At 44.1% G+C, this 27,448-nt stretch overlaps 2 protein-coding genes across 2 annotated transcripts in view; both read right to left on the bottom strand.

Annotated features, from left to right (window-relative positions):
* SNAPC2 (small nuclear RNA activating complex polypeptide 2) overlaps window positions 1-27,231 on the bottom strand; it is a 130,589-nt gene extending 103,358 nt beyond the window's left edge. Inside the window, exon 1 of the mRNA XM_085639928.1 lies at window positions 27,100-27,231. The gene's annotated coding sequence lies outside the window, so the exon portion shown is untranslated. The remainder of the gene's footprint in view (window positions 1-27,099) is intronic.
* LOC146782607 (tRNA-queuosine alpha-mannosyltransferase-like) lies at window positions 1,001-27,231 on the bottom strand. Its single transcript, XM_085639927.1, has 2 exons — window positions 27,100-27,231; window positions 1,001-3,085 (listed from the first exon to the last, which is right to left on the bottom strand). The coding sequence occupies exon 2, from the start codon at window positions 3,008-3,010 to the stop codon at window positions 1,649-1,651; it is 1,362 nt and encodes a 453-aa protein (XP_085496053.1). The 5' UTR covers window positions 3,011-3,085; window positions 27,100-27,231; the 3' UTR covers window positions 1,001-1,648.
* Window positions 27,232-27,448: the final 217 nt, after the last annotated feature.

Raw genomic sequence — 27,448 nt, 5'->3', positions numbered from 1 at the left:
GCAGCCGCGAGCCTTCAGGGCACGTGTGATCCCAAAGTAGGCGCCCGCACTTGCAGGGAGCGCGCGCACGCTTACCAATGCGGCCACACAATGAAAGGCTTCACCCACGGCAGGGAGATCAAAGCGCAGCAGCCGCTCACCGTCCTGATGTGACAATCGTCAGTCAGCACCCTGCTGCACACTTCGGCAGTGGCGATGTCCCAGTCACTCCTCCAGGCGTAAGTGCACCGTGGCACGAGCACCGCAAGGTTCGTGAATACCTTCACGGCCGCCACGCAGTGCCGAAACGGGGCACGCCCACGCTCGTCGCCAATTGTTATGTCGACGGGGTCGCAGTGCCGCGTGACCTCGTCGGGGTGAGTGCTTTACGTGTGGGGTGGCTTCTACATGAAATAAGGACAGGAGCCAGGATGTTGCTTTGCTGGCTATCGCCGTCGTACGCCAAACTGACCATACGTACGCGTGTCGCCGTTTATTTAGGCTGGGGTCACATGACCCAACGTGGCGTGCCTGCTACATCGGGCACAACATAAGACGCTACCATGTCATAATTGTCACTGTGGTTTAAATGACATCTGTGTTGTAGCTTTAAATTATTTAAAATTGGAAAATCTGTATAATAATATATTGTCACTGTTTTGAATCGTCGTGAACGAGAAAACAGACTTTAAAACACTGACAAGCAAATGTAGCTGCAGTAACCGCATAAAATCTTACCAGCGCCTTTAAATATAATCATTTAACACCACCAATGTCACATACATGACAATAACCCCAGCGCTGCCTTCATCTACAAAGTATTTTAAAAAGCACCCGAATGCGTTACAATTGCCGATAACTAGGATGAACAAATTCCTAAAAAACATTTTGAATTTTGGTGAAACTTACATATTTCCGCAGGGTGAATTTAAATCCCAATTAAAAGCGTGATCTTTAACATCGTGTTCAGAAAATTAAAGTACATTTGAGTTATACAGTTATAATGATTGCGTTTTACTAATTAAAAGTTATATAATGCTATGTTTATTTTTGAAGTCGAATCCTTACAAAGGGGAGTAAAACCTTACAAAATTTAGTCAAATTTTAAGTAGTGTACTTCCAAAATCAGAGGATACATTGATTCGGTGTGATCATTTTTAATATGGCAATGGCAACAATATTATAATTTTGCCCCTAATGTAAATGAATGAAAATGTAGATAAAGGGAGAAAAGCTACCTTTGGTATGAAGTGCGTAAGAAACAAAATGTAAACACTTAGACGTTTATCATATTTTTCACTCAATCTGTATTCTTTTGGGATTTGAGTGCTGGAAGGAAATTTAGAATCTGCTCTGTCGTCATTTAGTGGTAGACAGTTCTACACCAGCTATGATAAACCATTAGCGCTCCACTCTATTGACAGGTTGTCGTCATTGATCTCCTTATCAACAGGACTCATGATTGAGATCTTAGAGTGGTTTGAGGAGAGGAGGTAAGTTAGTTAAAACAAAAAATATGCATTGTTTTCATGGGAGTCCCTCTGTTAAGGCTGCTGGAGAGATAGAATCATTTGCAACTAATAACTTTGTAATAACGTAGTGTCAAACTCTGATTTCATTTTTTCTATAATCTAAACTGCAGTACAAGCAGTAGACTTTGCTCCCTCTGTCATAAACTTACAACTGATTCTGGTTCAAGTAGGGCCTTGTATCTGCTGCGTAGGGATGCCCACGAATACTTAAAAATGTCACCCTTGAATTGATGCTTCCTCGCAATATCTGGTCTTTTGCAGAAATTCTGAAGCCTCTTAAACAGCTGTTCAGGCGTCGAATACAGATATTGAGCTGGAAAGATTTCTGGATACACCAGAGCCTTGGGACACAGTGGGTAGCAACCACAATGTGTGGCCTCCAGCATTGCCACACCAAAGAACTCATGCTTAGCTGTTGAGACCGCAACATCAGCCATACACAGGGCTTGGAAATAGTCCTCTTTGCTAGGAAGGTAGCCCCAATGCAACACAGAATTCCCCAACGCCTCCCTGGCCTTCAGAAACACATCTGGCACATCTGTATAGGTTTCTCCAAGGACAGACACATTGAATCGCAGTGAGAGGCCTTTAAGCTTAAGCAGTACTTGGAAAAAAGTTTCTGGGTCTTTGTCATGCTCCCAACGGTGAGGCCAGACAATGTGTAGTGGCGTTTGCTCTTCGAGAGTTTCACTTATATTACCATGGGGCGTTACAAAGTTCTCACCATATTGTTGGCCTGATTTTGCATTCTGTGGTACGTTAGACACCTCCATTTCATCTGCTGTAGCCTCTGTGTTTTGTGGTCTTTCAAGTTGTGCGAGAAAAGGTACGCCTTCTCGATCTTGGGCACTGTTCTCCATCAAATTCCCAGCAAGGATGTTCTGCTGTGGAGTAGTCACGCTCTGAACTAGGAAAGTTTCCCCTTTGACTGCAGCTGTGCTCTGTAAATGGATACGCTTGCAATGTGGCAAGAGGAACTTACTAACATCCGGGAACCTAACTGGGAAGTGGAGGACCAGGCACTTTGGCCTGATCAGTCCTTCCAGGTCATCGGGCCTGTGATCAGGCATAAGCCTCAAAAAGCCACGGATGTTCGTCAGAAATGACTCCATATTGTAAAGCGAGTTAAATACCACCACGTCGGCCACCAGGCAGGAAAGAATTTGGTTGTAGCCATACTGGAAGTCTCTTTCCTGGCTCTTGCGCACAGGGTACACCAGCTGGTTCTCGTGGAAGTAGAGGACCTTCTTGAGCGTGCCGAGGTCTGGTCGTAAGGCGACCAGCTCAGCTAGGTTAAGCACTGAGCTTGCAAACAGGATGCTATACTGGTCGCTGGCTGGCACGATCTGCATGAAATTCAGGGCAGAGGTGCGTGCCCTCCAGTGCCACTTCTTGGCAGGCAGGCTGCAGAGAACAGAGTTTTCAAATTCTTCCAAGAGGAGATCCGCCAGTTGCTTGTGAGAACCTCCATAGAACGCCTCGATAATGAGCACTCCCATTTTAGTGGTCGCCGCTCTTCATATAGACAGCTTTGGATCGTAGTGGCTGCGGCAGCGACGTCTCTCAGATGCTTACTGTAACATAAAAGGTAGATGGCTGAAGTAACCATGTGAACATGTACACGCGAAAGCCATCTTGAAACGGGATACTGTTATACACAAATCAGATACTAGAGTATCGGGACCATCTTTGTACGGGATTTTTTACTGGCTAACATGGAAGCGGAATGCACATTCACAATCGAAGACTCTTGTACCGTCCATAGAACAGCCCAGAAACATATTAAGTAGGGGATGCAAGCTATTATGGACCAGAAAATACGTGTGACAGGTCAACTGGATTGGCCTAGACCTGCAAACACTTGTACCAGGTAATCTGCATCAAAATCAGCATAAAACACCGATAACAGTACAGACGTTCCAATCCACAGCTGAAAGGTGCCGAGGATCAATAAAAGATGTAACAGATGATCCTGGTATGTCAAGAAATACTCGTAACTGGGTCGATATCGTCGGGGCCACTGGAATTATGGTGCATAATGCGTTACATTTTATGACAGTATTACTTCATTATTTTGCTATTTTTACACATGCTAACATGGTCTAGGAAAGGGTTTCACTTAATTAGTACCAGTTCAATACCCAAATACAGCAATGAGCAACAGAAAGGTGAACAGTCAACATTTGCGAAGGGCCTTCCTCTTTGTGTCAAAAAGTGTAATTGCGTTTTTAGTAACTTTAGATCCATTTGAGCTAGAATTTTTTGGGGGGGTTAAAATCTGGGGATTATGCAGCAAATGATGGATTATGTGGCAAATGCAGCAAATCCATAATTATGCAGAAAGCACCACAGCAGCAAAATCATATAATGCCAGTGTCCCTGAATATAGTCAATGAATATATTGATGACTGCATAACTAGACCAATAGGGATAATTGACCATACGCATAAGTAAGAGTTTTTACTCCACAGAAAAAAATCCCAACACAAATGAGACAGCTGTGTCTCATAATTAGATTTTTATTATTATGAATGTGTGGGCACACAACCCAGTTTTTTGATGCACATTTTTTAAAATGACCTAAACAGAAGCCAATGTAAAAGTGAATACTGCATGCATTGGTCAGTGTAGTAGTAGGTGGTTTTGAGCTCTGTACAAGTATCTTTCTAGTTGAACATGAAAACCTATTGTTCTCACAGTTGTTCCCTTCTTCTATTCAAACTGCTATTTCATTATTTTATTTACCACTATCACAATTGAATATTGATTCTTCTTGTCATTGAGTTCCTCTTCAATAGTTGATTCTGGTAAATCTAGTGTACCCCACTTGTTCATGCCCTAAATATGCACATTTTGTCTAAGACACAGACCATTATATAGCTCTACAGGTGTCCGTGCCGACTTGTGATTCATGTTCTACAAATTATGGTTCTAAGGCAGTGATCTGCATTATGTAGAATACACAATCATCTTTGAGGAACGCAATCACCATTATTGCTCCATCACACGTGTGCAGCACACTAAATCAAAATACTTACCTGGACCTGTGCCTGCTGTAATTATACCTTATTTCCCAACAAGAATGGTGGCAGTTTACATGAAGCAAACCTCTTCAGACCGGATGATGACCACGTGTGGTTAATCACTGTAGGGTAAAACCCTGCACATTTTAAGGACGATTTTGGTTGTCAACTTCCCAAATCAGTGAATTCCATGACACGGATATCGAACCCCTCACCAAAACAATCTTAAGTTATCTGTAGAGGGCACCAAATTCCTGGCGTCAGATTCAAATTTATATGTTGGCCTTGGGGACAGTCTCAACACTACTTTTATCGGGCTGTGATCGCCGTAGTATGTGGGAACAACTTTAACTTTCAATAAACAGTCCTCAAGGGCGGTGGAAATAAAAACAGTCAATAGTGGTGGCGCAACCCCTTCCTCTAAATGTTGGATCTGGTGAGTTATTAGTTATAGCAGCAATATCTATACCATTGCTCAAATCATGGCTTCGTAGATGTTCCATTAGCTCCTCACCCCTGTGACAAATTTGTCCTCTGCTGCTAGACCTTATAAACGGCAGTTTCTTTACTGGGGAGCTTGACATTAAAATTGCCCCCCAGACAAATGTCAGCTATTTTGTCAAAACCATAACTGTGCTTTAAGGTGTTGACGAAATAAAATAGGCTGATAAATTTTGTATTAGGTGTGCTGTGAAAGTCATTATTCTAAAAATTAAGTAGATAAATCGACACTCCCCTTTTGTATAGTAAGGTTGAAAATATATCACTTTGTGTGTGTAAAATCTTAGCGCTACCTCCTGCAGCGATGTTCGCACAAATCGAGAAGCCTCCAGACGGTCAACCAAATTTGGGGTTTGGGGCTACAATATTAAAACATTCAAATCCTTCAATATATATTTATTTCTTTGGTAGCCCAGGTTTCTTGGAACATAAGGATGTCCTGCTGTCTAACTAGTTTCAGCCAATCTGCTAAATGTATTTTTGACTGTTGACCAGCAACGTTCCAGCTAAGTATATTAAGATCTAAGTTATCGGGAGCCTTAACTATAACAGCGTGATCATGTATCTCAGTTATATGTGGGGTGCGTGTAAATATATAAATCAGCACCATTAGTCTCAGAGGGCAGCGGTAGTCAGTCCTGAGTATCCAAATTGGACAATGCTAAAAATCTATTTTGGGCAGCCAAAGGAACAGGCTTATTTAAAGGGCGTCCAGATGTTGGTTTATAGAAGTAGCCTGATGGTGGAGACCACATTTTTGATGGATTGGTGGTTATAATCTCCAGGCTTCTCAACAAAGATCTAACCATTGATGGTCTGTCCTGGCAGTTCAGACTGGACTGTTCCCATGAGGAGCAGGGTCAAGACTGATTGACATATGGATGGGTCTAAACTAGGGTGGCATGGTGAACAAAAGAACGATGGATTTAACCCAGATCTCTTCACTGGGGGTGCTCTTCATTCCGTCCATCATTTGTGTGTCTTTATTAAAAGAGGTAGGCACATAAATGTAGCAGACCACCATCCCCCAGTTAATCCTTATCCTGAGGCTAAGTGTGTATATATATTTGGCAGCTGAGGAAAGATGACCCCTGATGTTTTAGTAGAACATACCTGGGGTGCGTGGAGCGGTAAAATACTTGGGACAGCCCGATCCGCCCCACGATATCCACACATGACATTCCTAGTACAGACAGGTGGGAGGTCTCACGCGACCACGTCCCTGAACCCGGGACTGTGAGAGGGGTCTGGAGAGCCCGGGAATTTACATTCATACTGGTAGTGACTGCCAGAAACACTAATGACTGATGCGGCTGCCCTGTTAAGTGCATAAGACCACTGAAATTCCTCCCATTGTCTGTTTAGCGTGATGCAGTCATAATTCTGGGCGAAGAACAGTCCAATGAGGTACTGGAACTACAAAGAGACTGTAAGCCTAAAAAATACTGAGAGCTCTCATTAACACGGATTCCTTGTAGTTCCAACAGATAGTGTCCCTGCATTCCAGCATTGCCATCAATCTGTTCCACTTTGGGACCTGATCTGCACACTGGAAGAGTCATGAGGACTTTTTCTGGTACAGACGCTGCCACGTGTATAGTACATCGCTGAGTTAAGCCTAATCATACCACCCACACCGCATTGCTGCACCAGAGGGTGCGAACAGTGTTTATATTGTTTGCTAGCACCGCACAATATCCTGGGTACAAGGCTTATTTTCTCTGGCCATAATGGGTCGCACTAGAGGGAAACAGATGGATTTGCCTGCGCCGGGGAAGCATGATCAGACAGAACAGGATGAGAACAATAGTGCCTCTGACCAAGACTGCATACCCCCGACTAATGTGGATACATAGGCCGACAAACTGGACAAGATTCTTCAGGAGGTCCGAGAATGTAGACAGGCAATCGAGAGACAGGTGAGCACTCTTGCAACAGGACTTACGCTCTTGAAATAAAATAGGCTGATAAATTTTGTATTAGGTGTGCTGTGAAAGTCATTATTCTAAAAATTAAGTAGATAAATCGACACTCCCCTTTTGTATAGTAAGGTTGAAAATATATCACTTTGTGTGTGTAAAATCTTAGCGCTACCTCCTGCAGCGATGTTCGCACAAATCGAGAAGCCTCCAGACGGTCAACCAAATTTGGGGTTTGGGGCTACAATATTAAAACATTCAAATCCTTCAATATATATTTATTTCTTTGGTAGCCCAGGTTTCTTGGAACATAAGGATGTCCTGCTGTCTAACTAGTTTCAGCCAATCTGCTAAATGTATTTTTGACTGTTGACCAGCAACGTTCCAGCTAAGTATATTAAGATCTAAGTTATCGGGAGCCTTAACTATAACAGCGTGATCATGTATCTCAGTTATATGTGGGGTGCGTGTAAATATATAAATCAGCACCATTAGTCTCAGAGGGCAGCGGTAGTCAGTCCTGAGTATCCAAATTGGACAATGCTAAAAATCTATTTTGGGCAGCCAAAGGAACAGGCTTATTTAAAGGGCGTCCAGAAGTTGGTTTATAGAAGTAGCCTGATGGTGGAGACCACATTTTTGATGGATTGGTGGTTATAATCTCCAGGCTTCTCAACAAAGATCTAACCATTGATGGTCTGTCCTGGCAGTTCAGACTGGACTGTTCCCATGAGGAGCAGGGTCAAGACTGATTGACATATGGATGGGTCTAAACTAGGGTGGCATGGTGAACAAAAGAACGATGGATTTAACCCAGATCTCTTCACTGGGGGTGCTCTTCATTCCGTCCATCATTTGTGTGTCTTTATTAAAAGAGGTAGGCACATAAATGTAGCAGACCACCATCCCCCAGTTAATCCTTATCCTGAGGCTAAGTGTGTATATATATTTGGCAGCTGAGGAAAGATGACCCCTGATGTTTTAGTAGAACATACCTGGGGTGCGTGGAGCGGTAAAATACTTGGGACAGCCCGATCCGCCCCACGATATCCACACATGACATTCCTAGTACAGACAGGTGGGAGGTCTCACGCGACCACGTCCCTGAACCCGGGACTGTGAGAGGGGTCTGGAGAGCCCGGGAATTTACATTCATACTGGTAGTGACTGCCAGAAACACTAATGACTGATGCGGCTGCCCTGTTAAGTGCATAAGACCACTGAAATTCCTCCCATTGTCTGTTTAGCGTGATGCAGTCATAATTCTGGGCGAAGAACAGTCCAATGAGGTACTGGAACTACAAAGAGACTGTAAGCCTAAAAAATACTGAGAGCTCTCATTAACACGGATTCCTTGTAGTTCCAACAGATAGTGTCCCTGCATTCCAGCATTGCCATCAATCTGTTCCACTTTGGGACCTGATCTGCACACTGGAAGAGTCATGAGGACTTTTTCTGGTACAGACGCTGCCACGTGTATAGTACATCGCTGAGTTAAGCCTAATCATACCACCCACACCGCATTGCTGCACCAGAGGGTGCGAACAGTGTTTATATTGTTTGCTAGCACCGCACAATATCCTGGGTACAAGGCTTATTTTCTCTGGCCATAATGGGTCGCACTAGAGGGAAACAGATGGATTTGCCTGCGCCGGGGAAGCATGATCAGACAGAACAGGATGAGAACAATAGTGCCTCTGACCAAGACTGCATACCCCCGACTAATGTGGATACATAGGCCGACAAACTGGACAAGATTCTTCAGGAGGTCCGAGAATGTAGACAGGCAATCGAGAGACAGGTGAGCACTCTTGCAACAGGACTTACGCTCTTGAAAGCTGATCACAGTAAGCTGGCAGATACGGTCGTAACCACAAGTTGCAACTGGAAGAGATTATGCCCCAGCATAAAAATCATTCTGAACACCTCGAATACTTACGGCGAGAACTCTCTAGCCTACTCGACAGAGTGAATGACGCAGAAGGAAGGGCCCGCCACAACAATGTTCGAGTAGTGGGACTGCCGGAACGCAGCGAGTGTTCTAATCCTACCCAATATATGGAACAATGGTTTAAAGATGGGATTGCCCCAGAGGGTCTCACGGGGTTCTTCAGTGTGGAGAGGGCCCACAGGATTCCGGTCCGGGCCCCCCCCTCCAGGTGCCCCACCCAGACCACTAATTGCGTGTATTTTGAGTTTCAAAGACCGCGATATCCTTCCGCGGGCTACCTGAGAAAAAGCGCCAATACAATTTGAAAACAAACTAATTTCTCTCTACCCAGATTTTACTTTAAACGGTACAAAAATTGAGGGCATCATTTCAAGGAGTAAAAATGCAGCTCAGAAGCCATACCCTCAAGTACTCTCTTCTGTTTCCAGCAACGCTGAAAGTAATTTACAAACAAAAATCCTTGTTCTTGGACAGCCCACATGAAGCTGAAGAACGGATGGAAGTCACACTAACGCCAGATATCACACCGAATACTTCACAGTCTCTACAGCCAAAACACACAGAACTCCTAAGATTTCCCAAGGCACTAAAGAACGTAAGCAAATACCTGGAAAAGAAGTCTCAACAAGTCCTTCTCAGCAACAAATTGTTGATGGCCAACACTCTGTAATACAAGCGGTTGTGGCGCTGGGCGCCCCAGACACACGGCCGGTGGACTCGCATGACTCCTCTGAGGACTCCACTATACACTCTGATTCAGAAAGTAGCTTAGCAATGTTTCCGTCTATTACTCCTCAAATGGTGAACGACTACATGGGTTAAAATTAATGGTTTGTTTAGTACAAGGGTAGTAGTGCTAAAATACTGGCTTTTACACTTGTTTATTAATAGACCAATATTGGGAGCACTGTTTCTATATATACAATGATAGTGCCCGGTGTTGACCGGCTATGTGACTACTCCGCTATAATGTACTCCCCTGGAATACTTAGAGATAATGGTTGCCAGTCCTCCCCACCCCGTTGCAACTGCAAATTTGTTTGAAATGTTAGGTCATGCAGTTCTTATTGATGTTATGGGTTGGTCCTCTGCTGTTTTATGGGGTAACCTAGCATTGGGGATTGATGTTCTTCGTTTTTACAAGACTCATCTACTGTCGTACACTTTCATGTCACCAGGACTGCGATGGGTTACCTACGCACCACCAAAACAGAGTGTAACATGACTACTGCGGGGAAATATAAGATTTTGACCTGGAATGTCATAGGAATGGGGTCAGTGCATAAAAGACATTGGATATATGCACAACTGAACAGACGAAAAGCCCACATAGTGTTAATGCAGGAAACACATCTTACAAACAGTGAGGCTCTTAAACTTAGGAGAAAGTGGCGAGGACAAATATTCAGCACATCATATTCTGCATTTGCGAGGGAAGCCACTGTATGGGTCAGGGCCGGCACCCCACTTTTAGCAACGGAACAACGGATTGACACAAATGGTAGATATGTTCTTCTCCGCGGCACGTTAGATGGGGAGCCGATTATACTGGGAAGTATCTATGCCCTTAATACAGAACAGGATAAATTCTTCACATCACTAAACGCGGTATTAGTAGATTGGGAAGGCTACCCATGGGTGGTGGGCGGAGATTTTAATACAGTGCTAAACATAGATCAGGATCATTCACACCCTCCCACAACGGGAACAAACAGTAGGAAACAGTCTGAGGCACTAGTGAATTGGGCGACGGGTTGGGCACTAGAAGATGCATGGAGGGTACAGAATCCAAACAGCAGAGAGTACTCGTTTTATTCCTCTACACATCTATTGCATACCTGTATCGATAGGATCTTTTGTTCTACACCGTTAATATGCAACACCGCACAAGCTACCTACCTTGGTAAGACACTATCAGATCATAACCCCTTAGAATTAATCCTAGAATGGGGCAAGATCCCTACACCAATCCCAACTTGGAGATTACAACCTATCTCCTTGGAGGACCTTATGCATCGTGCTGCCCTCTCCGATGCTATAGAGAATTATTTTAAAGAAAAACGCACACACTGCGAGTTTGCGCCAGGTAGAATAGGAGGCGTTTAAGACGGTCATGTGGGGTGGCTTTTGGTACAAAAGTAGAACTACGATCTATGGTAGATCAACACCTGCAGGACTTAGAAAGGAGGAATTACAGGAAGCACAAATTAAGTATGCTGAACTGTTAGAAAAGCTGAGGATGCTTGATTATCGTACCTATACGCAAAAACTACATTCAGAAGCAGACAAGGCTGGACCATTACTTGCACGAATAATACGAGATGCCTCATCTCCTACACCTATACGCGAAGTGCGCACATCAGAGGGAAATACGGTAACCACACAAGATGATATAAATAAGGCTTTTAGAGACTATTATGCAGCATTATATGCTGCACCTGTGGAATTGCAGAAAGATCTGGATAGCTTTCTTGAGAACTTAGAATTACCCCAACTTGCAGAAATACAAAAGAAGGAGCTGGGTAAGCCTGTAACAAAAGCTGAAATCCCTTCGGCCATAAAAGACCTCCCACATAATAAGACCCCGGGCCTCGATGGTCTGCCCGCTCAGGCGCGCAACACCCATTGGACTCACAGGGCTTTAGCCCCCCCCCCGCCGTGTGTGGCAGCCCGGGATGAGACAGCTTCCCGGCGCCCACAGCCGCACCCGAGCACTTCACAGGTCTTTAAAAGACCATTTGCATGTTAATAAGGCCTCGCTGTTGTTTCACCCCTTCTAAGAGCCCCTGCAGCTCCACTCTGGCTATGGCTTAAAAGATTCACCCCCCCCCCCCCCCCGAAATTTTTTCTTAGCCCCCCCCCCCCCCGAAATTTGGCTCTAGTTGCGCCTCTGTGCCCGCTGAATTTTATATAACTTTCTCTGCACTGCTGTCCCCAAACCATGAAAAATTGTACCATGCGGCGTTCGATACAGGCTTCTTGCCCCTCACCACGAGACAAGCATTGGTCACTTCACTGTTAAAATCGGGTCGAAATCCAACTGAAATGGCGGGATATCGCCCCCTTTCCCTGTTAAACACAGATTACAAAATCCTTAGTAAAATACTAGCTAGTAACTACTCATTTATTTGCCTAAATTGGTGCATATGAATCAATGTGGTTTTGTTCCGGGTAGAAGCACTTCATTGAATAACAGACAGTTACATCAGATACTTATTCTAATACCTGAAGGGGACGCGGAGGTCGGTTGTATTTCACCTGATTTGCGTTAAGCGTTTGACACCCTACATTGGCATTATATGCTTTGTGCGCTTTCACTATTTGGTATACCGCGGGAATATATACGTTGGGTGAAGCCAGAGGCGCAACTAGAGCCAAATTTCGGGGGGGGGCTGAGCAAAAATTTCGGGGGGGGCTGAACTTTAAGCAATAGACAGAGTGGAGCTGCAGGGGCTCTTAGAAGGGGTGAAACAGCAGCGAGGCCTCATTAACATACAAATGGTCTTTTAAAGACCTGTGAAATGCTCGGGTGCGGCTGCTTTTTTGCCCGGGAAGGTGTCTCAGCCCGGGCTGCCACACACGACGGGGGGGGGGGGGCTGAAGCCCTTTGAGTCCAATGGGTGTTGCGCGCCTGGGTGAAGCTATTATACACGGAGCCAACGGCATGGGCCCGTACTGGATCTCATATTTCTAGGCCTTATGTGGTGGCCAGGGGTACAAGACAGGGATGTCCATTGTCCCCCCCCTATGGTTTGGGTTGGCTTACAGCAGGGCAGTCCTGTCCTGGGGAGGAGCACCATCTACATACAGACATGAGAGGCTGCTGCTGGAAACGATTTTCAGCTGGATGCAGCGCAGAGTTCCAAAGTTTACAACAGACCTGCCTCAAGTGCCACGAGTCCTACAAAAGGAAAATAAGAATGCTTTTAACATGGTCAAAAGGAACTGAACCCACTTAGGGAATAGTAAGGGACTCCATGTCCCAGCATGCCGCTCTACATAATGCGGGCCAACTGGTGGTTGTAATTAATGAAAAACATGCTGATGCCATGAAAATAAAAGAAGGACTGGCCGTTCCTTTTGTTTTAATAAGAGAGTCCCTGACGAAGAGGAGCATTTCCTTGAAACGCGTTGGGCAAAGAGTTAATGTAGCGTGACATAAAGGCAAGTCTATGTGGAAACCGGAGGTCTACTACAAAACCGGTCCCAGGCTGCCTGTTTCCACTGGCTTGGCAGTTCGGGCTGGATTGTTCCCAGGAGGCACAGGGTCAAGACTGATTTGAATATAGCAGGGTCTGCACTGAGGTGGCAAAGTGAGCTAAAGAACAATGATGGATTCAACCCGCATCTGTGACTGGGGGTGAGTGTCTGAAAAGTTTCAGCACTCCGTCCATCATCTCCTTGTGTTTGCATTGTCTGTGGTACCGCCATACACGTCTTTCTTCAAGAACAAATTAGTCCTCCGCACAAAAGGTTAATTTTTGCCAAAGGTATTCAAACTCTTCCACATAGGGCACTCCATTATATTGCCTGCTTTCTACCCACTACCTCACCCCTCCAGGGAGGAAGAATATCTTAATCTCCTTGATCCAAAAAGGATGTCATTCAGACCAAAGATTATAGACAGAATGACCAACTGTTTGTCAGTTCATCCAGAAAGGACAAACGGTGCAAAAGAGGACGGTCTCTAGATGGATTGTTTTATGGATTAAGATCTCCTATGGTTTAGTCAAAAAGCAGCCCTAAATGGTTTGCACACTCAGTCTATCAGAGCGAAGGCTCCATCCACTGTGCTGGTGAGCGTTGTACTAGTCATGGACATTTGCCAGGCTACTTGCAAGTAAGGTGAATTTCGGTACCTTTACTTTTGCGTCTCCTGACAGAAAAGCTAAACAAATTGATCCAATTGGCAAGAGGATTTTTTCCTCTACCAGCTTGGCTATTAGGTCCTTGACTGTTGTGTGTCTTTGGGCCGTTCCACCCACTTTGGGACACAGTGCACAAGATCTTACCTAAAGAGGAGTTTGGTAAAATCTTTGCACAGATGATGCATGCTGGTTAAGACACAGCCAAATATGTATTGCAGGCTGGCCTGGACACCACAGACTGTGTTGGCAACGTTATTGGTCCCAGTGTAGTTATTCAGTGCCATGCCTGGATTCACGTCACAAGATTGTCCAGGGATGTTTAGGCATCAGTGATGGACATGCCGTTCGATGGCTCCAGACTGTTCAGAAAGAAAGTGGACTTGGCTCTGTATCCCTTTAAGGGTAGCCAGGCAACAGGCAGCTTACTGGGGGCTGCCTGCTAGTTCCACCATTAGTAACAGAAGTTTTGTGTATGTAATTGTGTCTTTGCCTGCAAGTAGCAGCAGCTTTCTCAGCCTCTGCAACGAGCTACCCAACCATTTCCTAGCTCCAAGGGATGTTCACAAAGGTTGCAGTCCGTCTTCGTATGTCGGATTACATATATTCCTGTACCTCGATGACTGGATTTTGTAAGCAAGGTTGCGTCAGTCAGTCGCCGACCAACTACAGACAGCAGCTTTGTTGCTGTCCACCCTGGGGTTCTACAAGCCGAAATACCATCTTAGACCAGTGAATAGGATTCCCTTTTCCGGTGCATCCTGAAACGGGTGGATTTGAAGGCCTTTCCGCCCACAACGAGCCTGGGACATTCAGGCAGTGATCCCAGTTTCAGGTTTGTGTATTGTTCTTCCCTAAAAGATGGAGCTTCTTCATCTCCTGTCCTTATGCATCATGCTGGTGCCACATTTAGGCTCTGCAGTGGAACCTTCTCCTTTACTGGGCTCAATTCTGGGGTGTCTCTTGGACAACACCGGCATCTCTGATGCAGCAGCCCAGGACCTTCAATGGTGATGCCACCCTGACTTGCAGCAGGCCATTTTCCTTGACCCATCCAAAGCTCCTGGGGGAATGGATGTATAACATGTGGACTAAAGGGGCATCTGAATGGATGAGGTACAGATCAGAGGCCCCTGGTCTCAGGTGGACTCCAGCAGCCTTTTGGAGAGTGGTGCCATCTGGCTGGCCCTCTGGACCTTCCTTCCTTCCTTCCTTCTTTCTTTCACTCCATCAGTTGCAAGTCCGTTCAGGTTCTGATGGATAACACGGCCGACATGTGATACTGCAGCAAGCAGGGCAGACAAGGGTCTTGTGCACTGTGCATGTAAGTGCTGGGGCACTGGTGGTGGCTAGACCTTCATGAATAGTTAATCACCTGATACATTCTCTGCACCAGAGTAGATGACTTTAGCATATGTCATCTTGCCAACCAGGATCGGTGTCTGCACCAAAAGGTAGTTTGAGACATCTTTGCCCAGAGAAGCATACCTTGGGTAGATCTTTTCGCAACTGACGAGAATACTCAAAATCATTCCTTTTGTGCCCCAGATTTCCCCATCAGTACTCTCTGGGTGACACGCTCCACCTTCACTGGGACTCTCACCTACTCTTTGGACTTCCCCTCTGCCTTTTATTCCCCGAGCCTTGAGATCAGGAGAGACCAGCCTCAGCTCATCCTGACAACCGCAGGTTGGAGCTATGGAGAGTCTGGTATTCTGAACTGTTGAATCTGAGAATCTGTCCTCCGTTCCACCTACCTCTATGGGAGGATCTGCATTCCCATCAACAGAGCAGAGTTCTGCATCAGAAACTTCACAGTCTGCACTCCCTGCCATCGAAAGAGATGGATGGGATTCTGGTGGTTCGCCACCCTTCCAAAAAATCCATCTAATCCCGTTGGCCTAACTTTGTGCCTTGGTACTTGGACAACTGCGTTGACTCTTTTCTGGCAAAGTTGTCTGATCTGCTTCATTTTGTTTTGCTCTAGCCTTGGCAAGGTTTGCTTTGGACACTTTCAAATATTACGTTTTGACCCTTTTGACTTTTGTATGTTTGCCTTTTAAGCTCTCTTTATTTGAGTCACCGATGTGATGTGCCTTTTGAAAGGGTTCACACATATATTTCTACCTCCATCTATCAATATGTCATAACGGGACCTCAATTTGGTTCTTATTTTTTCCTAGTTTAGATCATTTTGGTGCGACGTATCTTTGAATTACAAGCAATGCTGCAAACAACCTTTTTTCTGGACAACTTGATGCTGAGGTCTAATGCATTCTTATTACCAATGGTGCGGCCGCCTTCTATAATAGGCAGTCTCATGATGCGCCCTGCTTTTTTTCTCTGCCACATTGCTCTAAAGAGGAGGACCAGGTGTACGATCAACTCCTCTTAACATTCACCACTGCAAAGAAGGTGCCTATAGTCCAGAAATGGACCATTATTTAGGTGGATTGTGTCCTGTCTATCAAACTGAGCCATGTATTGGCCAAAAAGGAGTGGCCTAAAGGCTCACTCCACCAAGACTAAGGCAGCGAATAATGCCTTGGCTAGGGGAGTGCCTGTGTTGGCCATCTACAAGCCACCACATGGGATTCTGTCCATAGCTTCACCATCTACTGGTGTCTTGGTTCTCAGGTCCTTCCGTTCGGGTTCTGCAGGGCTCCCTGGTGTGAAGTCCATTTCCCAGACCTCCCTCCTTAATGTGGGTACTAATTTGGCATTGATTCAGATATGTGACATCTGCATTTAGGAGTATCCATCAGAAGAACAAGTTACTTAGGTAACCTCTTCCTGGTGGATACCTAGCTACAAATTCCTCACCTCCCACTCGCCCGCAACCCCTTATTCCCTTTCTGCAAAGCAGACATCTTTTAGTTTATAAGGTCCCGGTTTAAGGTAAGAACACTATCCGTCACTCAGCATGTTAGTCTCTGCATCTGAGGGCACAGACGTTGCTTGTGAAATTAACATCAGTTTGCAGGTGGGGTACCTCTCTGTGGTTCTGTAGCATCACTTCTGGATGTGTCTTGGAACCCCCTCAGAGCCCGATGACACCACCTGCCAGCATACAGGAGTTGTTGCATGAAACATTTCCCGATGCAGTTTGAGGCCCGAGGGATTCTGCGGTTATAGTATCAACCAGAAAGAGCCTTACACAAGGTAAGTAACTTGTTCATTACATCAATACATTCTGTTAAGCTCTTTGACAAAAGCAGTGTAAAAACGTAATAAATATAATTAAGCAAAGTGATGTGTTCTAGTGCCAGGTGGGTGATATAGGTTCAGATGTGTGGCCTAACAGGTGTGTCATACTGGTATAATAGTGGATTCATGGTCTAGTATCAGCGGTATGATTTGGGAAGTATAATGTAACACTGGAGGTTTGGTGCAGTAACAATATTTTCTGTTCCAATGAACGACTCGGTTTTTTTTAAATAAAGGCATGGCTAAGTGCTCAGGCATTTTTTTTTTTTTTTTTAAAGGTCCAGGATTTGCCTTTGAAGATCACAGATCTAGTCTGGCCTCAGTACTTTCTTAATATCCCTGCAAAGCTGTTTGGGCACTTTTAAGTAGTCCCTGTGATGCTTGTTTAAAAACCCTCATCTATATCCCCCCAGAGCTGTTTAACGCCAAAACTCTTTCTTCCAGATCTCAAGTACGGTGGAAGGCACATCGGCAAACCTTGGGAAATGATTTGGAGGGAAACCGGGCTATTTCCTCAGCGTGAGTTCAGCTCAGAGTGAGGTGAGCAGAGTTAAGTTAGGAAACATGTACATATTTACACGCCTCTTCTAGACACATTTGCGTTTCTGGTGATTAATGTGGTTGACACAGGAGAGTGGAAGAGGGTTGTATGCACTCTTTGGACACTGCTGCGCCGTAATCTGTATCTAGGCAATAATGTCTGGCAACAGTGAAACGCCTGGAATGTGTCTTAAGTGCACATGTTTTTCAGCATTGGCATGTGGAGTCTTTTATACAACCATCTTTGATACATTACAACTCGAGGAGACCAAGAACTGAGATTTCTAAGTGCGTGTTCTTCAAAACCTAAACCAGAGAATTTTTAGTTCAGGAAATGCCTTTAGCCAATTGAAGGGCATAATGAGTGACCAAGATTCACTGCTTTCCAAATCGCTATGGGAAGCGTGTGTGGTATTCCTGTCACCCGAAGGGGCTTTAAGGATTACAGGTTTTCATCTTTATTTTGTCCACTGCAAAGTAGGTCCAATCTCCTGCAGCACAAATCTTAAATTTGCCATTCATTTGCTAGTACCACTACATGAATCTGTGAAAGAGGATTGTCTGCCATTAAGGCAAGGTATCCATACGTGTATATTGTTCAGACTTGTATATATGAGTCATTAATGCAACGCTGTTACTATTCGGGCAAGTTCTCCAAAGAAATGCAGAGAGCTTTGAGCTCAGATTGTTTTACTGACAGAGGTTCCAGTATAAAAACGTGTACTTGCTTACAAAATGTAACAATTTAAGTTAATTATGATGCTCCTAGAATGCTTCCTGGTTGCGGGTATATTAATGCAGAAGGGTTAAAGTAAGATTGGAGATGGTTTGCTTTTAAAATAAGACACGCAATAAAATGTGCAACTTAAAAGGTTTGTTTAATTATTACAACTTTAAATAGTAATTCTCTCAGGCATCATAAAATGTTTGACGGATGCTAGTATCTACAAAACGAAGATTCATGATAGAGATGTAATGATCAGTGTTCAACGATAAGAGCAACATTATAGGCGTAACAAAATAAATTAGGAGCCTAGTTCTTAACGAAAGTCACAGAAGCGCGCCGACAAGTATATGTGCTTGAATTTATGCAGATTTAAGACTTTCTGGAATTCACAAGAACTTTCAAAAGTAGGCACAAGTCATATTCCTAGCAAACGTTAGTGAATTCCATTTATGCAAGAGGAAATGTACATCTGTATGAACAATTGTAAAATGACTTTCCCTACAACCTCTTATTCCCACCCCGGGAAAAGCTTTATTTGTGCCCTTGTCAGGAGAATATTTTGAAACCAGTTCATTGTGGGTAGAGCTTGAAGAGGAACTGGTGAATAAACAGGTTACTCTGCGACTGTGTACTGACTCGCATGGCATTTCAACCCTGGAACAAACACTTCCTGCTTACTTCCAAGTCACTGTAGATTTGCGGAAAGGTGGCGGCAAAATCAGAACTTGCTAGAAACCAAACCTTGGAACATTATGAGCCCAAAAGGCTACTACAGGTCTAATTTAATGAGAATGCTGCCATTGCTAGTCACTTCTCTACATTAAAAAAAATTGTTCTCATTTGTGCAGCAAGAAGGCAAAAGGAGCTCAATACGGAGAAACAACGGCGTAAACTTTCCACCTCTCACTGGAGAAGGGAACTAGGGCCATGGCACTCCTTCGAAGAGGCTCAAGAGCCTCATAAGTAACCTTGTTTGTTTGGAGAATTCTTTGGATAGCCTTTGTTGAAACTCCCCTACTAAGGATATTGTTTAAATGTATGATCATGGGACATTCTAATTTCATAAGTCAAAGTTAACCTCTATTGTTATTTTGCATAGACTTAAACCAATGTTCCTATAACTCCCAGAACTTTATTCTCTTAGTTGGGAACTGCTACAGACTAAATTATTCACCCATTGGAAAGATGCTAGCCATTCCCATTACATTGGGGGGCTAGGGAGTACCCATTTCAAACAGATCTCCGTTTGTGCCAACAATATTAATACAAAGAGTAAGGATTTTTGCATCTTACGCAATTTTACAGTTAACCCTCTACCATCTTTGACCCCAAATATCACCAGTGCCAGGCTTATCTGAACTTCTTGACCCATTACCTGTATAAGTACCTTACCCACTTCTTGCCAAAAGATCGGGATCAGAGAGCACTGCCCTCCTAGCCGCCACAGATGACGTCCACACCCTCCTTGCCCAAGGCCACATGGCTGCCCTCATCCTACTAGACCTCTCAGCAGCCTTCGTCTCCCACCACACACTAACTGCCAGACTCCACAACGCTGGTATACAGGGAACTGCTCTAAACTGGATCTGCTCCTTCCTAACCGGCCGAACTCAAAGAATTCAACTCCCATCCTTCCTCGCCGAACCCACTGAGATCAGCTGCGGAGTACCCCAAAGATCCTCACTCAGCCCCACACTCTTCAGCATCTACATGGCCCCCCACTACCATTGTTAGAAAACACAGACTCTGCATAATATCCTATGCCGACGACACCAAACTCATCCTCTCCCTAACCAAGGTACCCGACATCACCAGCCACAGGTTCCAGGAAGGAATGAAAGATGTTGCATCCCAGATGAGCAGCAGCTGCCTTAAGCTCAACTCGGAGAAGACTGAAGTCCTCATCCTCCGACCCACCCCCTCCGCATGGAACACCACCTGGTGGCCCACCGCCCTCGGCAACCCTCCCAGACCGACGGACCATGCCCGCAACCTCAGCATCATACTAGACTCTTCCCTTGCTGGAGCAGAGTTTTCTGTTTGAAAATTTGTTGGTTTTTGAAGCTCTGGCATGTCTATTTGTCATATTAATTTTCTAATTACTAATAATTAATTATTTGTCTTGTGCGAGTGTGTTTATATTAATCAATCCGTTTGTCCTAACAAGAGAGAGTTACACGTGGGTGCGCATAAATGTGCTGTTTAACAATAACGTGCGTGTTTTCATGTTTAAACGTTGCTATGTGCTGTTTATTTTTAAGCACAAAACGCTTTCCGAATTAATGCTTTTCTATGTTGCAAGTGCTAGATAGATGCATACACATAAGGGTATTAGTGGGATTAACACTGTTTAATCACTATGCTGTGGTAACGTTGTTTTTGTTTCTTTTAATTAAGATGGTCTATTGTGGTCTATGGTGGCCTAGTCAAAGATGGCCGATTTGATAAGCCTGGCCTCGATTTGAAAGTAGAAAACCGTGATGGAAGAGAGCCCTGCTGAATATGGTCCTGAAGTCAGCTGACCACAGTCCTTGCTTGCCTTACAAAATTTTCCGTGAGGACATCAGCAGCCTGGGTAATCTTCGAGTGAAATGGAACGTCCTTGGCAGCCTTGGGAAAACAAAGGAGCCTTAGAGAAAGACTCTGAGCATTGGTCTCATTGCCGAGGAGAAGTAGAACTAACAAGATACATTTGTGATTCTTGGTTCCTGTTCCGTAGTCTTCATTTTGTGATTTTTCCTGAGCGGAGATTTTCGAATGTAGCAAGGTTACATCCTTTCCTTCTCGCTCTGCTCAGCGGTCCAGCGGACATTACAACTTTTTTATGTAGCTTTCTTTTGTTCGATTCAGTATAAGAATTGTTAGCTTAGAGAGGCCATTTGCCACTTGCCATTTGCCTTTGCCGCGTACCGAATCTGCGTTGCTGAGGATTGATGCTGAAGGGACTTCGTCTTGAAAGACTTTACCGAGAGACTTGTCCTGACCCGTTCTGACATTTAGCTAGAATAGGTAACTATGAGAAAAATGATTTATGCTGCTTGATTTTCTTTGACTAATTTTAGATAAAGCAATATAACCTGAACATGGTGTTGGATATTATTTCTTGTCAATTATTGTGTATTATATTTGATTATTGCTGTATAGGTTGTATAGATTATGTTTATGGACAGTCACAATAACCAGGTCTTATCGACCTCGATATAGATGCAGGGTGATTAGGAGTTTTCTTTCCACAGGTTTATTGCTGCTGGTAGAGTATTTGAGCGTATGTTAGTGAAATGGGCCCTAGCGTATGATGAATGTATGTGCGTGTAACTGTGAGATTACTCTATCTGTGGTAGTGGGAATATTATACACACCCTGATCTCTATCACCCTCACCATGAACCGACAGGTCAACGCTGTATCTTCCACGTGCTTCAACACCCTATGCATCCTCCGCAAGACGTTCAAATGGATCCCCCCCAATCCAGAAAGACCGTCACCCACACACTCATAACCAGCACACTGGACTACGAGAACGCCCCCTACGCCAGAATGAATAAATCTCTACTCCTCAAACTCTAGATCATCCAGAACGTCGCAGCCAGACTCATCCTCAGTATCCAACGGCAAGATCACATCACTCAGCACCTACGGAACCTCCACTGGCTTTCCGTCAAAAAGAGAGTGAACTTCAAGCTGCTCACTCACGCCTACAAATCCCTCCACAACACCGCACCCCAATACCTCAATGAAAGAATCTCCTTCTACACACCCAAGAGATACATCCACCGACCTTGCCCTGGCTGAAATTTCACTCATTCGCAGAGCCGGAGGAAGAGCGTTCTCCTACATCACGGCCAAGACCTGGAACGAACTCCCCCCCTCAGCACTAGACGAACCCCCACACTGCAAGCTTTCAGGACGAGCTCAAGACCTGGCTCTTCGGGTGAGACATACCTGCGCAATCCCCCCCCCCCCCCCACACTCCTTGAGACCCTCACGGGTGAGTAGTGCACTTCACAATTTCCTGATTGATGGAGTGTAATGGGCGAGAGAAAAAGGTTGCCTTGTATGCCGATGTATACAAGAGATCTGGCAAGATCGCTCCCATTGATCCCAAGTACCTTGGAAGACTTTGGTAAGGTATCTGGTTAAGCAGCAAAAAAACAAATTATGGAATGGAATACTTGTTGCAACAGTCTGCTTGTCAAGGAGGAAATAAGATATTTGGGAATTCAGGTGGTGAAAGACCTAGATAAAATGGTTCAGGCTAACTTTAATAAAGCAGCAACAGGAACCAGGAGGTTACTAAAGATGCAGAGTGCCCTCCCACTTTCCTTCCTAAGAAGGTCTAAAGTCTTAAAAATGTCAGTACTCCCAAAACGTGTTTCTTTTCAATGCAATACCTTTAGAATTTAACCTGGAGTGGTTTAAGAAATTGCAGGAGGAGCTGAAGCAGTTTCATATGGTCTTCTAAAAGGGAGCGAATCGCATGGAGGAAACTACGTAGAAAACTACAACATGGGGGCATTGCAAGTCCATATTTTTATCAATACTGTTGGGCTATTCAATTAAAGAACATAAATCTCTACTGCCTTTACCCTGCTTCTTAAAGCCATAACAAAAAGTTCACCAATCGAGGGGGACTATTTCCTTTATAAATTTGGACATCTGAAGTATTTCAAAAAGTTAGGTTGAAGATATTGTAGTCAGCTTGCAAGCTATGGTATCAAGTCAGATGGACATTAGGAATACCATACTATAGTGGTTCCGCACCAATATGGAACTCTCCGGGGACTCCCGAATGCCTTCAAGACAAGTTGGCAAGCCCTCTGATCGAAGGGGGAGTAAATAGGTGGGGTCAAATTATAAAGGATAACTCTCTGGTATCTTGGTATTCCCTGTCGGAAATCACAGTGGGTAACCTTTCCAAATTCAAGTGTTACCAACTGGCAAGTTGGGCACAGGGATTAGGTAAAGATGGGAAAGGAAATATCGTAAAGAAGTCACCAAGTAATTTTGAATGCTATTACATGGTAGAGAGGAAGTCATTACCCTGCCAACAGAGATCTGGAGGAGGGACCTGCCGACGCTGGACGTGAAAACCTTATGGCAAGTATTGATGTCTACTCTTTAGATGTGTACTGAATCTGCCCCCGTCAGGAAAAACATCTGTTTACAGTGCAGAGGGCATAATGAACGCCGAAAAGGATGTTGATTCTGGGAAGATGAGAGGTATAGAAATGCCTTAAGTGTGGCGAGGAAAAGGCAGATGACATCCACATATTTTGGCAGTGCCTCCAATCCAGATCTTTTGGTCACCCCTCTACATGTCTAAACAAGCATTTGCAATGCAATAGGTCTCGCATATGCAAGAGTTTAAGCTATTCGCATTGTAAATGATAATTCCTTTTATTTATATGTTTTGATAATTAACACATAATTAAAAGGCATTGTAATGTACAAAGCCCAATAGCTCAAGATCTTGTAAATGAGGGACTTATTTCCACCTCACACTGGGAGCCCATTTACTTTTAAGAATTACATTTCTATACATTGCGATTTTATAATAACTAAAACGCACACTGTAAAAAATAAATATTCTCCCCCTCACGACTCCCCCCTGCCCCCACACACACACCACCACCTTCGTATCTCGGTAGTCCTTATTCATTCAGTCTATCAAGCTGTTAAGGAAACCAAATTTGCAGAATTTGGATTTAGGAAACCTCGGACCTAATCTTAAAATTTGCCCAACGTTGTGTGATCCTGGACTCATGGCTTGCTTTTCTTTCACCACAATTTTCTTATCAGGCAAAATTCAGAGCCAGTAAACGGGGCTAAATGATAGACTGGGGCATTGTACATTAATAAATAAAGCCCGGGCTGCCTTGATTCAGCCGCTTCCGAAATTTGTGTGCTACTTTCAATTCAAATTCTTGTTTCCTACAAGGCACTACTCGACCTCACAAACATGCAGTCTCCACTACATAAAAACTAAAAATAAGTGTTTTAATGAAGAAACCGCTAGGAAATACAGACAGAAAGGCATCCTCTCTTTGTGACATGTAAAAGCAGCCCGCGTTATATCTTAGGCAAAATTCATGTGTGTTAGTGGTGATCACAGCTCAGACCCACTTAATACAAACCCATTTCACAACCCCCTGTAGTGGGAACCTATCCCAGCAGATGGAATTCTGCTCAACTCAGGCAGAAACCATGGCGAAATGTGTAGGGAGAGAAGTCTACAAAGAGAAACACACCCCTTACCTTGATAATGAAAAAATACATTTATAAAACAAGCATCAGAAAAGTCAATCTACTGCCATCCCTGAGCACTGCAAGTAACAGGTGTTGGAATCACCAACCTCACTGGTACCCAGGTCACCAAACCAGGAAAGTGGGGCTGAGGCGGACCTTATTTGAGGATTTGAACACGTGACCTGCAGGTAACCACGTTCCCAGTGGCAAGTATATTACTCGCTGAGCCATCCAGCTGGTACCCTTCATCCGAAACCAAGTAAGCAAATGAGTTACAACACATCTCGGGAATTCTTATGCTAAGAGCATTATTTCATTTCTTAGTAAAGTAGGACCTCTCCTATTCCTGAATTAAAGGTTTATAGTGAGTGTGCATGTTGGCAAACATCTGGGTTAGACAACCTTGGTGACAGGAATCATGGCACACAGCTTTTACACAGTCCATTAGGTAAAGCAAAGACTACCATCCGGTAAATAAAGGGATAATTGCATACTCATCGCTCGGCACCTGGCAGCACTGTGAATGCTGAACACAGCTGCCCCTTTTTGCGTCCACAAGCACTGAAAATACACAATTTGTTAAAAGTAACCATTACATTGCGAGACTTCTCGCTCAAGCTCTATCCCTCCCCCACCCCGGACGCTTAGAGGGCCGGGGGGAGGAGAGTCGTGGGCCTGGAATCAAAGAAGATATTTTACCTTTGTGAGTGTATATATAGTTTGAGGGACTGGGGGCACTGCATCAAGAACTTGAAGTCCATTGCACTCTGAAGACAATAAGGGCAAGAAGTGAGTACAGGCTGACTCACGCTTGAGTAATCAGAAACTCGAATACATGAGCACAAGTCACTGACATGCGAGCTGTGAGTAACCGGCCCCGAAACCAAGATCCTTCCTAATTAAAAGAGGCGCGTCGGCGTACAATGCGGAGTGAGAACCCGACGTGAAGCAGTGACCTCAAGGTTTTTATTCAAAATGAAGCGCCCAAGCTTTGGAAGGGCGAAAGAAACTGTATTCTTGGTCCAATTTATAATTAAAGTTACAGTAACACGCATGCGGTCAGACGCATTTACCGGAAGTTAAACTTGTATGAAACCGAGGATGCAATTAAAAAACAAGCGCGGCTACTAAAGTGAAAGCGACCGCGCTGCAAATAAAAAAAAGTGGTTACCGATTAATGAAGGAGACCGTGTAACGCCGCAAGTAAAAGATCCAGTCCTGATGGGCGGTCACAAAAGGAGACAGGGTGGTAACAAGGAGGGACTAAGGAGCCTCATTATCAATCGGAAGCCAGCGTTTACCATGGACAACGACACCAGCCAACGTAAAATATGGGCGGGGCTGCCACACCACTTCTAAAACATACCCTAACACAGCATGCCTCGCAAAGCGGCAGCACATCTGCTGCAACGCTAGGCTCGCCCTAAAAATAACAAAAGGAGTCAAAACGTCTTTTTGTTTTTATATGATAAACTTTTCATTATTACTCATTTATCACTGCATGTTCAATCACCCAATTGAAAGCACTGTATCTTTTATTACACTACCAAAAAAGAAGCTAGAAATTCTTTAATAATAAACAATGAATAAATTAATTGATATGCAATATCAAATTTTAAAAAGGTGAGCCAGAACAACACAAACGTACAGTTACTTTGGCTAATACAGCCATTGAAGCTGATGGCAACGTGTGGCTGTGAAGGTATTTATAAAGCACACTGCTACCCAAGAGTGTCCCAGCGCTGCCAAAGACTACCTGTTTCTCAGTGTTGGACTAACTAGGATAAGTTTCACCGCAGCCCGCTCCTCACAAGACTACCAGCTGCTGAGGAAGCACATACTTCTATATAACAATGATAATTGGTGCTACAAAAATCCAGTTTAAAAGGTATTGCATGTGTCCACCTAGGAAGGACAAAGGGCTGATTCAGCACACCATTATTTGAACCTGTGACCTGTAAGTCATGCTAAATTAGTAGCGCTACCCCCAACTAGTAGGTAGCGTCCCCACCCACACTCAAAGAAAATTAGTTCGCAAATTGTATTCAGGTAATAAAGTGAAATTTTATTTCCTCTTCCTTTCATGAATAATGTTCATCTCCTAGAATCCATCCTGATTATGGGTTAATAAGCATTTTGTCCTTAACATGACTGTGCCCAATGCATTTCGGACGATGCCCTTCATCAGGGCTTGCTCTCAATAAAGTTATAACGCGGTATGACCAGTTCCCGTCATTGTTAAACATGTGGCGGTCTTTGTAATGTTTCTGCACGTCTCCCGGAATGGTGTCAGATTGAAGTCATGCACAGTTATCAGCATCATGGAGCGATTCTGAGCGGCTTTAATAAATAAGGTAACAATGGCAAACATTTAAAATGACTTCTTTATGGGAACGAATGAGGCATTATCAACTATGCTCAAAGCTAACAACTGTGGAATTAGATCTTGATCACAAACTGTTAAGGGCAGGGGTGCTTTTTCTCCTCCACTTCTTTAATAATACCCTCTGTATAGAGGACCTTCCATTCATGCTTGCAGTTACTTTTACTCTTACTGTATGTTTACATAAAATGATCGCATTACAGCCCTGCAACGTTTAAGACACTTACCTTTGAAAGCAGCTGCAATCCTTCACATTAAAACACAACACTGCATTGTTGTAAACACGAGAACTGTAAGACTGTGGGTTTTAATCTCAATGTAGGGTCAATGGTGAAAGCAGACGAGTCCATCTCTGCTAACTGCAGGAAAAGACACAAAAAGGTACACAATTTTACTGTGGGAACTGGGAGTTAATCGAAAAACAGAACATTAAAGTAATACTTACATGCACCTATACACACTACCTTCTATGCATTCAGTAATATGCATTGCTACTCTTTAATTCATTGATATTGTAAATGATGTTAACATGGAATTGCATTAACATTCCAAACAAATACATTAGCATTAATTAAA

The sequence above is a fragment of the Triturus cristatus genome, chromosome 12, assembly GCF_964204655.1.
Source record: "Triturus cristatus chromosome 12, aTriCri1.1, whole genome shotgun sequence".
Taxonomy (NCBI): Eukaryota; Metazoa; Chordata; class Amphibia; order Caudata; family Salamandridae; genus Triturus; species Triturus cristatus.
This window is presented reverse-complemented; position numbering and strand designations above follow the sequence as displayed.